At 37.7% G+C, this 17,224-nt stretch overlaps 1 protein-coding gene across 3 annotated transcripts in view; it reads right to left on the reverse strand.

Moving 5' to 3' along the window:
- Nucleotides 1-17,224, reverse strand: part of PAWR (pro-apoptotic WT1 regulator) — a 112,718-nt gene that overhangs the window by 15,354 nt on the left and 80,140 nt on the right. For all 3 annotated transcript variants that reach the window (XM_032170821.2, XM_058425993.1, XM_032170822.2), the window contains 2 exons: nt 13,776-13,907; nt 6,339-6,373 (listed from right to left, as the gene is read on the reverse strand). In XM_032170821.2, the coding sequence (XP_032026712.1) occupies nt 6,339-6,373; nt 13,776-13,907 (167 nt within the window). The remainder of the gene's footprint in view (nt 1-6,338; nt 6,374-13,775; nt 13,908-17,224) is intronic.

Raw genomic sequence — 17,224 nt, forward strand, 5'->3', positions numbered from 1 at the left:
GAATCTGGCTGATTTCTGGCCAGGTGCAGTAGCTCACACCTGTAATTCCAGCACTTTGGGAGGCCAAGGCAGGCAGATCTCTTTAGCCTAGGAGTTCAGGATCAGCCTGGGCAACACAGAAAAACCCCATCTCTACAAAAAATTTAAAAATTAGCTGGGTGTGGTGGCACATGCCTGTAGTGACAGCCACTTGGGAGGCCAAAGCTGGAGGATCACTTGAGCCAGGGAACTGAGGGCTGCAGTGAGCCATGATTACACTACTGCACTCCAGGCACCGCAGTGAGACCTTGTCTCAAAAAAAATTAATAAATAATAATAATAATCTGGCTGATTTTTCTGGTTTTGACCCTTGACCAACAAACCAAGGAAGTTTGTATCTACTTGGTGGTTCTCAAAACAAGAACTACTGGTTAAAATGATGATCATGGTGAAACCCCATCTCTACTAAAAATACAAAATTAACCGGGCATGGTGGCGCATGCCTGTAATCCCAGCTACTCAGGAGGCTGAGGCAGGAGAATCACTTGAACCTGGGAGGTGGAGGTTGCAGTGAGCCAACATTGCCCCAATGCACTCCAGCCTGGGCGACAAGAGAAAAACTCCGACTCAAAAAAAAAAAAAAAAAATCATAAAGTTCCACCTAGGAAAAAAAGTTAACATTGTTGTGCTGCAACATCTTAAATCTTGAATGAAAACTATGTTTCTAAATGAATTATTCATCTCTAAACTTGAACCAGTTCTAGTCGGTTTCTTATGAAAGAGCTTGAGAATGAAGTTGAGAACTAAAGGTCTTAACTGACCATCCCCAACCTTTTAGGCAACAGGGAGCAGTTTCATAGAAGACAATTTTTCCATGGACCAGGGGGATGGCAGGGAGGATGGTTTCGGGATGAAACTGTTCCACCTCAGATCATCAGGCATTAGATTCTCATAAAGGTGCATGTAACCTAGGTCCCTCACATGAGCAGTTCACAATAGGGTTCACGCTCCCATGAGAATCTAATGCCATTGCTGATCTGGTAGGAGGCAAAGCTCAGGCAGTAATGCTCACCCACTGCTCACCTCCTGCTGTGTGGATGGTTCCTAACAGGCCACAGACAGGTAGCAGTCCACACCCCGAGGGGTGGGGACCGCTGGCTCAAAGTATTTCACAGTGTCTCAAATTAAATGCATTTATGTTATGTAGAAGTCTTATCATTTTTTTTTTTTTTTTTTTTTTTTTTTGAGACAGAGTCTCGCTCTGTCGCCCAGGCTGGGGTGCAGTGGCGCAATCTCGGCTCACTACAAGCTCCGCCTCCCGGGTTCACGCCATTCTCCTGCCTCAGCCTCTCGGAGTAGCTGGGACTACAGGCACCCGCCACCACACCCAGCTAATTTTTTGTATTTTTTAGTAGAGACGGGGTTTCACCGTGGTCTCGATCTCCTAGAAGTCTTATCATTTAAACAATGGCAAAGATTTAGTTTACTGAACCATCTACCCAGAGTTAGTTCTGCTATAATACAACATTAAGTGTTTCTAAAATCACTGTGTTATGCAAAAGTCACTCAATAAAAACATGGTGGGTCAGGCATGGTGGCTCATGCCTGTAATCCCAGCACTTTGGGAGACTGAGGTGAGAGAATCACTTGAGGTCAGGAGTTTGAGACCAGTCTGGCCAACATGGCAAAACCCCATCTCTACTAAAAATACAAAAATTAGCCAGGCATGGTGGCAGGTGCCTATAATCCCAGCTACTTGGGAGGCCGTGGCAGGAGAATCACTTGAGCTCAGGAGGTAAACGTTGCTTGAGCCCAGGAGGTAGAGGTTGCAATGAGCCAAGATCATGCCACTGCACTCCAGCCTGGATGACAAGAGACTCCAACTCAAAAAAACAAAAGCAGGAGGGGGATTATACAAAAAATGGGGTTGGAGGACAATGTTCTAAAACTTCATCAGTGACACATTATAAAAGATAGTAGCCTAATATAAAGTGGTAGTACAGTTTTACAGGTTAAACACCTAAGAAATACATAAATATGGCATTTTATCTTGATAAAGTAGTGAGGTTTCTTTATAGAAGCTGGTTGACAGCAGAAGGGTTGCAGCTTGTGGGTTAATACGAAATGTGAGAAAGAAGATATCTGAAATTAGACTGGAAGTTGTAACATCACATATGGAAGCGATAGGGACAGGAGGCAGGAAAATTCTGGGCAGAAGAGGGTGGTCCTGGTGAGGGTCCCACCCTCAGCCCTTGAACTGTGGCCCAAAGTGAGAACATGCATTCCTGTTTTCCTGCTTGAATGTTGCCTTTTCCAAAACCACCCATGGCCTGTCCTGCTCCCCATATCCTGTGCCCATAAAAACCTCAGGCTGTGCCACCAGAGAGAGGAGAGGAAGAGAAGAGGAGAAGCAGTTTGACTTCAGAGCAATGGCTTGACAATGCTGCTCCAGGGAAAGATTATCTTCCCACTCCATCCCCTTTCCAGCTCCCCTTTCATTGGCAATATAATCCTCCATATTCACCACCCTTCAATTCGTTCATGTGACCTGATTTTTCCTGGACACTGAATGGGTGCAAACGCTAAAGGCTGTCATATTGACCCCCTGCTCTCGCTAGCGGAGAGCAACTGCCTCACAAGAAAAGGCAGAGGGCCCACTGAACTGTTTAACACTTAAGCCGTCCGTGGACGGCAAAGCTCAAAGAGCACTAACTATAATACTCCTTCTGGGACTTCAGGGGTAGTGGGCATCCCCCTAGATACTGCCATGGGGACAGTACAGAATTCATTCCTGCCAGGGTCCAAAAGCGCTCACCCTGGCTCTTGCACCTGCTCACCTGTGCTCCCCCACCCACAAGGGGTAGAATGCAATGGGTTCGAGTGAGTGGAATTTGCCCCTGCCACACCAAAGTGCCCGGCTAGGTCCAGCACCTGTGCACTCCAGTTCCTGCCTGCAAAAGGGCCAGGGAAACTTTCCTGCTTCAGAAGCAAAGCTGTAGCTCATACTGAGGTACCTGGTAGATGTTTGCCAGGAATGCCTGAGAACCTTCTGTGTATTCCTATGCAGGTTGGTTGAGCTGGGTAAGGTTTTCAGCATTTACCTAGCATTTCTGGTGAACAAAACTGTATATAAGCAAAGGTGAAATTTGAGTTAGGGTCAAACTGTTCCCTAATGTACCAATTAGGACCAATTTGCATTTCCAAAGCAAGCATTATAGCAGAATTGACTTTGCAAGAAAATTCTGACCCTGAAGAAAAAGAATCATAGTCATGTTTTATCCAAATAAAGTAGACAGAAATTGTTTACCAAAGCAGTGATACTGAGGATTTCTGGTATATTTATGCTACACTTCGTTTAAAAGGCAGAAATCACTCAGTTGATGCTAGCCATTATTTAGAGAACCTGAAAGGTGAAGATACTCGTTACATTAGGTGAGCAGTAAAATTACACATTGAGGCCAGGCACAGTGGCTCATGCCTCTAATCTCAGTACTTTGGGAGGCAGAGTTGGGAGGATCACTTGAGTTTGAGATCACCCTGGGCAACATAGAGAGATCCTGTCTCTACCAAAAATTTAAAAAAAAAGAAAAGAAAAAGAAAATTACACACTGAAAAAAAAAACCTCCACAAACTCGTAACACTGATCCATCTTTACTAAATCTTGAGTTTCAGAAATTACATAACCCTCACCTCCAAATAGTTCCCTACAGTTAAAAACATTTTTATAAGGAAAACCGGGAATATGTAAGACACATTCTACAAAAGTCAATTCAAGTTTTAAAATACAGCATAATTAGACTGAGCACGTAACAGACTCAAGGCTAAAAATGTACATTCTTATTTGTGAGAAAAATTAAGTATTTAATTCATAATTTATAAAGGCATACATTCAAATGAATCTTCTGGGTGTTTGAACCTCCTAATGACTTTAAGAGTTATTTCTAGCTATATAAAATTTAGATATATATTTATATATATAAATCTTATATTTATATATAAATCTTATACAGTGTATATACATTTTATATATTTATATATCACATATAATTTATGTATGATACATATAATTTCTTGTAAGTTATTTGGTTTACTGAAAATATTTTCTATTTTCAGTTATATATATATATATATATAAAGGTTATTAGGTTTACTGAAAATATTTTCTTACATGTGATGCCAAATTTCTATCTTTTACTCTTTTCTCCCTTTTCTTCATTCCCATTAGTCGGCAGACACCTTCACTAAGAAACACCTATTCTCTAGTCATTGCTATAACTTGCTGACAGATTAATGAAAATAACAAACTGTTGATATAAAGTATAACACATTTCTACTAGGTAAGAGATAATTTCATATACAGATTCTAGGTTTTGTGCCTTTCTAAGTTTTTGTGTCTTTTTTTCTCTTTTTAGATGGCATTAAAATGGAGCTCCAAACCAATAAAAAATGATGGGAAACTTTAAGATATTTATAACAGTATTAAACAGGGGCAAATCTTTGAAAGCTGAAAAGTGAACCACATGCTCTAGGCTATGAGAATACAAGTAAGAAAAGTACAAACACATGGACATATCACAAGTAATGGTCTCAAAAGTTTCACAAAAATTCATAGGAGAATAAATTTGCCTTCTGATTTAACACAATGACATGTAAATAAAGCTTTTGATAGGATTTATAAAATTATTCCCCTCTTGATTCTAATTAAAGAACACAAATTTGCAAAGTGTCATTCGTAATTTAAGACTATTATTTGATAAGAACTAAATGTATAAGATCAATACAACAAACTTGGTAAGTTGCCACAGTTTATCTTTAGTCTCCAAATCAAAAACTAATCCTAAAAATTTTTTGATTTGAGAATGTGGTATGGGAACAGACCACATCAAGGCTATTTCATAATTATTTCTGGAAAGAGAAAAAGGATTTTTTCCGGTTTAAACTATTAATGGCAAACAAAAACAGGTTTCATTATACCTACATCAAAATTACCCAGAAATGAAAATAAAAGCAGTAACAGTAGTAAATGTATTGAGTGTTTTCCCATGTGCCAGAAACTATTTCAGACTTACTCTTCTGATTATCTTGGCCTTCTCATCTCTTTCTATTGCTAATAAATACTGTAGCCCATGACAAAAATTAAATTTTATTTTTATATAATATTGGTTAATGAATGTTTTATTTTAAATGAAATAGCCGAAATATTTTAAACTCCAACATACAAACAGATGAAAATAAGTGTTTTACATGTATAAATCTAGGCAGATGGTCTTACATAGTTAATAAAAATGTGGGCTCCAGAGTCAGGCTGCCAGAGTTCAAATCCAGAATTTACTGTTGACTAGGTTTATAACCTCAGAAAAATTATTCTACTTATTTAACCTCACGTCTCTCATCTATAAAACGGAAATAAATATTATTCCTGCCTTATAAGATAATCATGAGAATTGAAAGAACTCTATGTAAAGCACTTTGGACACAGTAAGTACTCAATAATATTTATCATTCTAGGATTATTAGCGCAAGTATGACCACATGCTTCTGCAACCTTTATGGCCTCAACAGGGAAGAAGGAAGTGAATATCCTAGACACCTCCACTGAAAAACTTCTTGTACCCAATTCTGATTTTCTTCCTATACATATACATGCACAAACATATTCTCTGGTTAGAAGTGTTACTCATTGTGTACAGGTGGTACAATGGACTGATCTGTGTCCTCCCAAAAATTCATACGTTGAAGCCATAACCCTCAATGAGATGGAGCCCTTGGGAGACAATTGGGTTTAAATGAGGTCACAAGGATGAGACTCTCATGATGGGATTAGTTCCTTTATAAAGAAGGGACCTCAGAAAGCTTACTTTCCCTCTTCCTCCCTCTTTCTCTCTGCCATGTGAGGACACAGTGAGAAAGTGGCTACCTATAAGGCAGGAAGAGAGTCCTCACCAGAACCTGACAATGGTGGACATGCAGCCTCCAGAAATGTGAGAAAATTAATTTCTGTTGTTTAAGTCACCAGTCTATAGTATTTTGTTATGGCACTCCGAGCTAACTAATACAGATGGGTCTACTTATATTTTCAATGTTTAAATACATGAGAAATAGCAATTCAAGGCATTTATTTTGCAAAGTTCATCAGACCCATGCAAATTCATGGTGAGTTTTCAAAGACTTCGGCATGTCAGAATAAGCCATGGTCAGGCAGACATGATACTCCTGCTTACAATATAATTTATTTTTAAGAGCACAATAGAAAGGTTTATTACTTTTCAAAAAGCTGCTTTAAATAGTTCTAGTTAAGTCAGTGTCAGACAGACATTACATTCATGTCTACAATATGTTTAAGTCATAAGGATTCTTACCTTTTATATCTGCCTGAAACTGTTCTAGGTGGCTCCTGCAAAATAAAAATAATTATGTATCAGTTTCAGTATGTATGTACACATTACTTATTATATAAAATAGTTGATAGAGAATACCTAATTTTAAAAAGACCAACTTGAAGCAATCACTGTTTTAAAAAATTCACACTGGTGGTCAAATGAAACAAGAGTCTACATCTGATTTTTCAGTCCAAATCAATCACTTTTTTAAAATTATGTTTTTAATAAAGCAGTATTTTAAAAGCTCAGAAAATGGACAAGGCCGGGGGCATCATTCATCATCCAGCTTAAATCCTCTTAAATCCATTTCAGCTTAAATCCTCTTGAAAGTCAAGGGGCATTAAAAAGTACCACCTTTATATATATATATAGTTTTTTTTTTTTTTTTTTGAGACGGAGTTTAGCTCTTGTTGCCCAGGCTACAGTGCAATGGTGCCAACTGGGCTCACCGCAACCTCCGCCTCTCGGGTTCATGTGATTCTCCTGCCTCAGCCTCCCAAGTAGCTGGGATTACAGGCATGTGCCACCATGCCTGGCTAATTTTGTATTTTTAGTAGAGACGGGGTTTCTCCATGTTGGTCAGATTGGTCTCGATCTCCTGACCTCAGGTGATCTGTCCACCTCAGCCTCCCAAAGTGTTGGGATTACAGGCGTGAGCCACTGCGCCCGGCCTTATAGTCTTTAGTCTTTATATATCTCCCTTTGTCTTTTTTATGCCATCAATTTTTCTAAAACTTACAACTTACCATATGCATATAGTAATTAGTTCCTATTATTAAAGACTATATATACAGCTAAAAATGAAAAGTGAAAAAGTGCATTTTAATATTGTGCTGATTCTAAGTTACTAAAAAAAAAAGATTGCTAAAAGTTAACATTAACCATTGGGGTAGAAAAATTGTTACCTTGCAAATAACTAGGCAGTCATTTCTCTGTTCAATCTTTTGACAGTCTAGGTTCTCCAAATACTTCTGCAGTTTCACTTTAATAAAACAGGTCAAAATCAAATGATGTCTTTAAAAATTGGTAACTTTTTTCCTAATTAATCATTAAGTTGCCAAGAGAGATCCTACAATTAAAGAAGTTCTCATCTGGTTAAAGTAAAAGAATAAGCTACCTTTATAAGATAACCAGTTCCACAGTAAAAGAGTAAATACTGACTGCATGATACGATAAAACACTAGCAATGTGGGGAAACAGTACAGCAAACCATATGATTAAGAGGAGGGATCAGATCAAATTTCCAACCAGACAGGCTACTCCGTAGCTAGGAGACTATGGGTTTAACCTCTATCAGTGTCTACTGATCTCTAAAATGGAATAACAGTGCCTATTTTATTGGGTTGTTGTGGAGATAAAATGACATAAGTGAGTAAAATTAGCACAGTCCCTTCCAAACAGGCTTTCAATTTCAATTTGATAGCTAAAACAAACAGAAAACTAACTGGGATATGGAAAAATCTTAATTGAATTTTCTGCATGGAATTTGAGTAAGTCTGTCTTAATTATCCCAAGTCAATAAATTCTCATTACAGAAGCCTGTATCACTTAGTTTAATATAATTTGTATCTCAATTTTTCATGTATATATCTTATATTCTAAGTAAAATATAAGTGTCTGGCAGATAAGAACCCTCCACCAGCAATTCCTTTCTTTCTCCCCTAAAACCCCAGCTCACCTAGTATGCAATAAATATATATTGACAACTTAGGGAAATAACTTCCTTAGTAATCTGCAGTTACAAAAAAAGTACCATTTGGGAAGTAATCAGTCGCAGGAAATAACCAGGTGACAGGATACTTGAGCGACTGTGTATGTGGGCCTGACCTCATAACAGGCTTAGTTCTGTGGAAGTCATGCCTTGACAGTTGACACAAAGACATTTTAACTCTCCCTGAGCATCAGCTGTTCTTACAGCAAGGACAACAACAAAACCTGGCAAACAAACTTTAAAGAGTTTCTTATCTGCTTGTCATTAAGCAGATATCCACGAATCTATACTTTTGTACCAAACATGTAAAACAGATCCCCTATTTATTTAGATGGTTATTTAACGTAGAAAGAAATATTAAGCTTATGTATACTCACTCAAAAAGTATACTTTATTAAATGTGAGTGATAATGATTCATACAGAAGTTTTTCCAGCTGGGCGCAGTGGCTCATATCTGTAATCCTAGCACTTTGGGAGGCCGAGGGGAGTGGATCACTTGAGCCCTGGAGGTCAAAACCAGCCTAGGCAACATGACAAAACTCTGTCTCTACAGAAAATACAAAAATTAGCTGGGTGAAGTGGCGTGCGCCTATAGTCCCAGCTACTCGGGAGGCTGAAGTGGGTGGACTGCTTGAACTCAAGAGGCAGAGGTTGCAGTGAGCTGAGATCACACTACTGTACTCCAGCCTGTGCAACAGAGCAAGACCCTGTCTCAAAAAAAAAAAGAAAAGAAAGTTTTTCCCCTGGTAGTTTCACACACAGTATTTGCATTAACATTTTACAAAGAGCTTCTTTTATTAAATTCCCTAATATTACCCTATATAAACTAAACTAAGGCATATGATGTCTGTCTACACATGCATGAGAAAAAAATGCCAGAATCTCCAAAATAAAGTTCTAAAACATCACATATCATTTCTCTCACATCTGTCTCATTTTGGTTATATTTGAAATATCTCAGAACATGCCACATGAAGCTTGATTGCCCAGATTGCCTTTTACTGAAATGAAGTCAGCAAAATTGCTAAATGAGAGCAACCCTTACTAGATTTACTGATTTGTGGGTTACTGGTATATCAACTGAAATGGTATGAATAACTTGGCAACAAACACTATTTCTGGGGCTTGAAATAGACTTTTTCTGTAATATGATAAAACTTAGAATAGTAGAGATGTAGAATACAATTTTAACAAAAACAGAAATGTAAAATGGAGGGCATTTTCAGCAACTCTAAATTGCAGTGGCATAATAATTTCATACTTTGACCCAATTATAAATGACTTAAAAGTCAGTATCAGACAAGTTTTGAGTTAAGTATGCTAACCAGAAGTCATGTAAAAATATCAGATTTCTACATTTCTCTACAGTTGTTTGGGTTTTTTTTTTAAACACTCAGTCACTTAAAACATACCTCAGTAAGTTTTACACAGTATTTTCCACACTGCTAGCCTGATACAGTTGATAAAATTAGAACTCCCACATACTAGGTTGGTGCGAAAGTAATTGCGGGTTTGCCATTACAGTCATTCCATGCTCATGTCTGAGATGTACAAATAATCAGAATTTAAGCTATACTTATTTCTTGTATATAGCTAATATTTCAATAGTTAAGATTTTGAAGCACACAGACGACACTTAAGTTTATTCCTTATTGGTGGATTTGAATATGGTCTTTTATTAGAGATTATACATTCTGAAGCTAAATTTTATTTTATAGTGATTCTTGTTTTTGGCAGGGTGCGGTGGCTCACACCTGTAATCCCAGCACTTTGGGAGGCCAACGCAGGAAGATCACCTAAGGTCTGGAGACCAGCCTGGCCAACATGGTGAAACCCTGTCTCTACTAAAAATACAACAATTAGCCGGGCCTGGAGGCAAGTGCCTGTAATCCCAGCTACTTGGGAGGCTGAGAAAGGAGAATCGCTTCAACAGAGGAGGCGGAAGTTGCAATGAGCTGAGATCATGCCACTGCACTCCAGCTTGGGTGGCAGAGCAAGACTGTCTCAAACAACAACAACAACAAAAAATTTTAACAGTAAAATGTTCCCCACACTGGATAGATTATACCAGTATGATTAGAGACTGGGAGGGGCAGTAGTATTCTTACGCATGTTAAAAATGGGCAATTAAAGGTGGAGTTTAAAGTGATTTCTATATCCTGGCCAAAAAGAGAAAACTGGGCATATCTTAAATTAGAAATGTTAGATTAAAAAAAAAAATTAACCTATATGGTGCAGTGAAAGGGTCCCTTATAATTTTTTTAGCTTTATTTTTAATTGACAAATAATGATTAGATATATGTATAAGGTACAAAGTGATATTTTTATTTCAACACATGTATATATTATGGAAGGATCAAATTAGAGTAATTAGCATGTCCGTCTGATATATTTTGGATGTCCCCTCCAAATCTCATGTTGAAATGTAATCTCCAATGTTGAAGGTGGGGCCTGTTGGGAGGTGACCGGATCATGGGAGTGGATTTCTCATGAATAGTTTAGCACCAACGAGATCTGGTTAAGAGTACGGGACCTGCCCCCTCTCTCTCCTGCTCCTATCATGTGATGTGCCTGCTTCCACTTTGCTTTCCTCCATGAGTAGCTCCCTGAGGGCCTCATAAGAAGCTGAGCAGATGTTGGTGCCATGCTTGTACAGCCTGTAGAAGTGTGAGGCAATTTAACCTAGTTTTCTTATAAATTATCCAATCTCAGGTGTCTGTTTATAGCAATGCAAAGAACAGCCTATACAGAATTACCTCAAATGCTCATCACTTCTTTTTTATCGTTTCTTTTTTTGAGACACAGTCTCGCTGTCACCCAGGCTGGAGTGCAGTGGTGTGATCTCAGCTCACTGCAACCTCCACCTCCAAGGTTCAAGTAATTTTTGTGCCTCAGCCTCCTGAGTAGCTGGGATTACAGGTGAACACCACCATGCTCAGCTAATTGTATTTTTAGAAGAGATGGGGTTTGCCATGTTGGCCAGGCTGGTCTTGAACTTCTGGCATCAAGTGATCCACCCACTTCGGCCTCCCAGAGTGCTGGAATTACAGGCATGAGCCACCGCACCAGGCCCTTATCACTTCTTTCTGGTGAGAACATTTAAAATACTCTTAGCTATTTTGAAATATACATTATCATGAACTATAATCACCTTGCTGTGCAATAAAACAGAAATTATTCCTCCTATCTAACTGTAACTTTGCACCCATTGGCCAATGTTTCTCCTTTCTCCACCTACCTTAGCCTCTGGTAATCACCATTCTACTCTCTACTTCTATGAGTTTGACTTTTTTGGATTCCACACGTAAGTGCGATCACTGCGACAAAATGGATGAAGGCAGAGGACATTATGTTCACTGAAATAAGTCCCTAATAATTTTAACGAGGAAAATGATTGACATTCTTACATGTTAGAACAAAATTCCACACAAATATAAACATCACCTTAGATGTCTTAACTATATTTCTGTAGCCACAAAAATTTCCAGACAAAGAAACAACTATATAATTATTTGGCACTTTAATAATTACTACTCCATACTAAATAGGGAAAAAAAAATGGAGAAATACAGTAGTCCTTTTTCCCTTATCAAAGCTTTCACTTTCTACAGTCTCAGTTACCCATGGTCAACCCATGGGTATTAATAAAGCTATATTAATAATTTTTAATATTTATATTTAATAATTTTAATAAAAATTTTAGTATTTTAATAAATTAAAATATTAAATGGAAAACTCGAGACATAATTTATAAACTTTAAATTGTGAGTTGTCCTGACCAGCATGATGAAACGTGGTGCTGCCCTGCTCCATCTCACCCAGGGCCTGAATCATCCCTTTGTAAAACATATCCACAGTGTCTAAGCTCCCTACCTATTAGTCACTTGGGAGCCACCTTGGTTATGAGACTAACTGTTGTGGTATCCCACTGACTGTGTTCAATTAACTTTTCTTTTACTTAATTGCCCCAAAGTACAAGAGTAGTGATGCTGGCAATTCTGATATGCCAAAGAAAAGCTGTAAAGTGCTTGCTTTAAGTGAAAAGGTGAAAATTCTCAGTTTAATAATGGAAGAAAGAAAAATCATATCCTGAAGTTCCCAAGATTTATGATAAGAACAAATCTTCTATCCATGAAATTGTAAGGAAGGAAAAACAAATATGTGCATAGTATATATAGCATTCAGTACTATCTATGATTTCAGGCATCCATTGGAGGTCTTGGAACATAACTCCCTTTGATATGGGGGGACTGCTATACTAATATCATTGAAATGGCTTGTAAAAAGTACAACTGTTAAGACTGGTACTGGTCTTAAAAGTTTCAAAGACTACGTAATTAGATCTCCCCCAAATCCTTAAGTCTGTTATACAACTGATTTCAAATATACTCTTTCTAAATAATCTTCCTTGCAATGAGATGGTTTCTATTACTAAAGGGAAGGGGAAAGATCTACGTAGAGCTGAGAAAATGTTGGCAAAGCACAAACTGTTTTGTGTAAGTTTAAATAAAACACTCTGCTTTATTCAAGCTTATAATGATCAATAAGGAAATCCCCATGAAAACAGTCTTTACAGGTGCAGTGGCAGATCAGAACTTCTAACGTATAAACAAGTATAACAGCATAGGTGAAATAAGATCAGACAAATACAAGCCAGATGAATACAGCAAAGTAATACTGATGTTATTCAAATAATCTAGCAACAAAGCCACAGCCCTCAGTAAAATTATGGCATAACATGCTAACTGACCCTCAGGACTAACTTAAAATATCTACGTTGCCATGTATAATTTGGTATGATATATTGTTGAAGATGACTGCAGAATAAAATTTCTTATAACTGATAAAATAAGAAAATGAAAAATAAGAGCTTTATCAAATTAACAAAGATTTTAAAAGGAAAAACTCATCCTTCCCCTTCCTTTCCTGAATAATTAAGTCCTAAAGCCATTAGGCAGGGCAGAGCAACGTGAGAAAACACAATGGCTCAGATCAGGGTATCAGAACCTGTCATAAAGAAGAGCTGCTTGGCATAGAGAATTCAAGTCCAAGCAAACCAAAGAGACTGCCCACATAGCACAGCTCACTCAGCCTGACCTAAGAAATCAGAGCCTGAGCAGAATGAGGAAGATTTCCACAAAGCAGGGAAGCGAAGGCCTCATTCGTGAGGCCAGGTCAGAAAGGGGGTCTCATAAAGGGGCAGCCAGAGTCCCAAGTAGAATGTGAAGTTTACCTTTACAGGAGGGTGGCTCAGAAAAGGGTGATAGAGCTCTAGCAGGGTAAAAAATGTCTACCCTCCAAGAGGCAGCCTGGCATGGGGTATTCTGTGCCAGAGCGCAGGCAGGATGAAGTGAATGTTCACATGGAGTGTCAGTCTGGCCTGGAGTTGTCAAAACCTAATTAAGTTGAGGAAGAGTCCCCATGGAGGAGCAATCCGACATGAGTTCTCCGAGTCTCAGCAGAAGCAAACAGAGGCCCTACAGAACAGCCTGTCAAAGGATGCACAAGCCGGAAAAGGGTGAAGAGAGTGTTCATGCTTACGGGGAGCCCAACATGTGATGTCAGAACCCACTTATGGTAAGGAAGGCATAAGTAGGAGGAAAGGAGGCAATGGGAGATATGTTACTACATACAACTCAAGAGGCATAATTGAAAAAGTGCCATTAAAATAGATAATGACTTCCTGGTATTTTTAAATACTCACCTGTAGTAGATAGGAACTGCCTGTATCTAGTAAGTTTACAGCTTCATTCTGCATAGTGTTCTGTTGTGTAACTGCATCTTCTCGTTTCCGCTCTTTCTGCCCTGCTTCATCATCTTCGTACTCATCTAAGCACTGAAAGAAAAAAAGAGTTTCAATTTTATTTCTACTATTAATAGACTGTTTCGATAGTATGTGAAAATGTATTTTGATAGTATTAAAGAAGTATTTGTGCATTCAGAAATTAGTTTGCACAATAAAAGTGTTTTTCTTTCAGCAATATGTACATTTAATTCCTATAAATTATCTGCTTAAAACTTGTACTTCCATATCCACACCACTGCCAACAAATCTTTTCCCTAAACTCCAAACATCAGTGACAGGGTTTTCTTAAAGGAAAGGTTTATTCATTCTTTATCATTCATTCAATAAGTAAACTACATCTACCTTAAACAAGGCATTCTGCAGAAAGTAACAAAGGATGCATTAAAGAAATGGAATTTATAATCTAGTAGGAAAGATAATATATATATATAGATAGATAACTTAGTGATAAAGGCCCATTTTCTAGCTTTATATGCTATAAGCATAAAAAAGGAAGAGTATTTTTACCTGGAGAGTTAGAAAAGACAATAAAAAATCTTGTAATTTAAAGAATGGCTACAATTTGGAATTGCAGATGTATAAAAAAAGAGAATTACACATGTAACAGCATATTGAAAAAGCTTAAAAGAGAAGGTTGCTAAAAAATGGAATCAACACCAGAAATTATCTAACTCTACACTTTCTACATAAGAAAAACAAAACAGAAACAAATCTCTATCCATTATACATATTATGGGCTGGGTTATCCGTTCCTTGCAACTGAATACATTCCCAGCCAATACACTGCCCTGAAGGTTTCTGTATGAGAACCCACGCCCCCTCCAGACAAAAATAAACAAAAAAAAACAAAACACACACCTCTCTGTAGAGACACTAAGGAACTGATCACAGCAAAGTATAACAGTATGGCAGTGAAGACAATAGGAATCGGGAAAAAAAAAGTTGTGCAGAGAGAAGAAAACACTGAAGCCATTGTGCAAACCAAGAAGGTGCACTGGAATATTTGGAGATAGGAGGAACATACTGAAAGGGGTACCAAGCTTGATAAAGACAAGGTCTACAATGGAGGACATGGAAGAAAGCATCTGTCTCAGATGGCGTGTTTTTTATTTTTTTTTTATTGTTATTATACTTTAAGTTCTAGGGTACATGTGAACAATGTGCAGGTTTGTTACACATGTATACATGTACCATGTTGGTGTGCTGCACCCATGAACTCGTCATTTACATTAGGTATATCTCCTAATGCTATCCCTCTCCCCTCCCCCAACCCCACGACAGGCCCTGGAGTGTGATGTTCCCCACCCTGTGTCCAAGTGTTCTCATTGTTCAATTCCCACCTATGAGTGAGAATATGCGGTGATTGGTTTTCTGTCCTTGCGACAGTTTGCTCAGAATGATGGTTTCTAGCTGAGATGGAGTCTTACAACATTAGGATGATACGGAGAAGAAGTCTGAGGACAGAAATGGAAAGGGCAAATGAAAGGAGCATGCAGGTTGAGATTCGGTGTCACCTGGCCCTTGTCATATCAACCTGCCAAGAGTGGGGCTTGGAGAAACAGCACAAGAAAATTATGATACTGCAGCTACTGTTATTGCTGAGTCTAAACTGTTCTTGACTCTAACTAACCCAGGAGACTAGTGTCTTTTGCCAGCATACACAAGCTAACATGTTAGCCAGCAAGTGGGGTATGATCTCAAAGCCATTACAGTTTGACAGAAGTGAGGACTTGAAAGGCATAAAGGGAACATAAATAATAAATAACCCAAGAAGTTTAGACTTCTCACTCCATAGCTTGGAACGATGTTACAATGCTATACAATTCCTTGGGATAAGGAATGATCAAAATTCTTTTTGGGAAGAACCTGGAAATAGCAATGCAGAGAACAGGAACAAGACCAAAAGTGAAAAGACTAGTTAAGTGACTAGTTAAATGACACAGGCAATTTTATCCTATGAAAAATGATATATCATAGGTGGAAACAGAGTCAGTGAAAGAAATTTGGTACGGGACACCAAAGTGTTAAGAAATTAGTCCTTATTAGAAAAAAAAAATCTCTCTTAGGACTTTCAAAAACTTTCTCAAATCACTAGACAATATCTTGTTTAACGACAACATACCAGCAAAATTTAAAGTAAAATCAGACTCAAGGCATTGATGTCCACTATTAACATAATTGTTGACCTCATTCTGAAAGTGCTAATTGATAAAACTAGGTAAGAAGAATAGGTGATTTTAACATTAGAAAGGAGGCAAAATTACCATCAGAGGAAATGATTTTGTAAAAAACAAAAACATTTTAGAATTATGAGTTACTTAAGACTTTTTTCCAGTAAATAAGCAAAAAATTTCCCAAAGTAACATCAATAGCCAGTTACAAAATTTTTAGTAACAACCATAAATAAACTAAAAAACAGACAGTACGTGTATGAAAAAAGCTATAAGACTTTACTGAGGAATACAAATTAAAACCTACTCTTAAGAAAAACCTAGTATTGTGAAGGTGTCAAGTCTCTTAACACATAAATTAAAATTCCAATCAAAATCATGAAGAAATTTATTTGGAAAGCAGGGGTGCATCATCTAGAAGAAAAAATACATAAGATATCAAAAAAATTACTTTTTTAAAAAAGACGTATGACCAAACACTCTAGTTAACGTTAAAATGTATAAAACTACAATAACAAAAATACCTGATAGAGGCCCTAGAACAGAAAGAATAAAATAGCATAAAAGGCATTTTAAATCAAGGAGTTCCTTTAAAAGGGGGAGGGAGGTCAATCATTTAATGAACAGTAGGAGAAGCAAAAGTATGAGATCTGGAAAAGAATAAAGAATGGTCTCATCTTTAGTCTTCTACTGTGTGAAAGCAATCATCACTCATTCTCCTGCATATGGACTCAAAAATCCCTCACCATAGGCTCCAACATCATTAGCTTAAAGTTGGAATTCTTAAATTATCATAGATTAATATAAACAGAAAGCAAAAGTTGAGGCAGGTAGCCATGAACTCCCAGAGCACTGGGATGCTATTTTATTTATCTTTGTTTTCATTTTCTGAGACCCAGCCCCACAACACTAACTTTCCCTCCTCCTGCCCCCTCAACAAATCTAGACTCCCTTACCCGTATATTAAAAGAAAAAAGAAAGGAAGAAACAAAACACTCAGTAAATGTTTCATAAAAGAATGAATGAGTTACCAAGATGAGACAAATCATCTTGGAGATGAACTGGGAGGTAAACTGTGATACCTGAAGTTAAAATTCTGAATGCTCTTTCCCATGGCAACACTGTTATCCACTGAACTGGGAACCTACTCATCACACATAGTATCCCTGTGGATAC

This window comes from Hylobates moloch, unplaced genomic scaffold, assembly GCF_009828535.3.
Source record: "Hylobates moloch isolate HMO894 unplaced genomic scaffold, HMol_V3 SCAFFOLD_12, whole genome shotgun sequence".
NCBI classification, from domain to species: Eukaryota; Metazoa; Chordata; class Mammalia; order Primates; family Hylobatidae; genus Hylobates; species Hylobates moloch.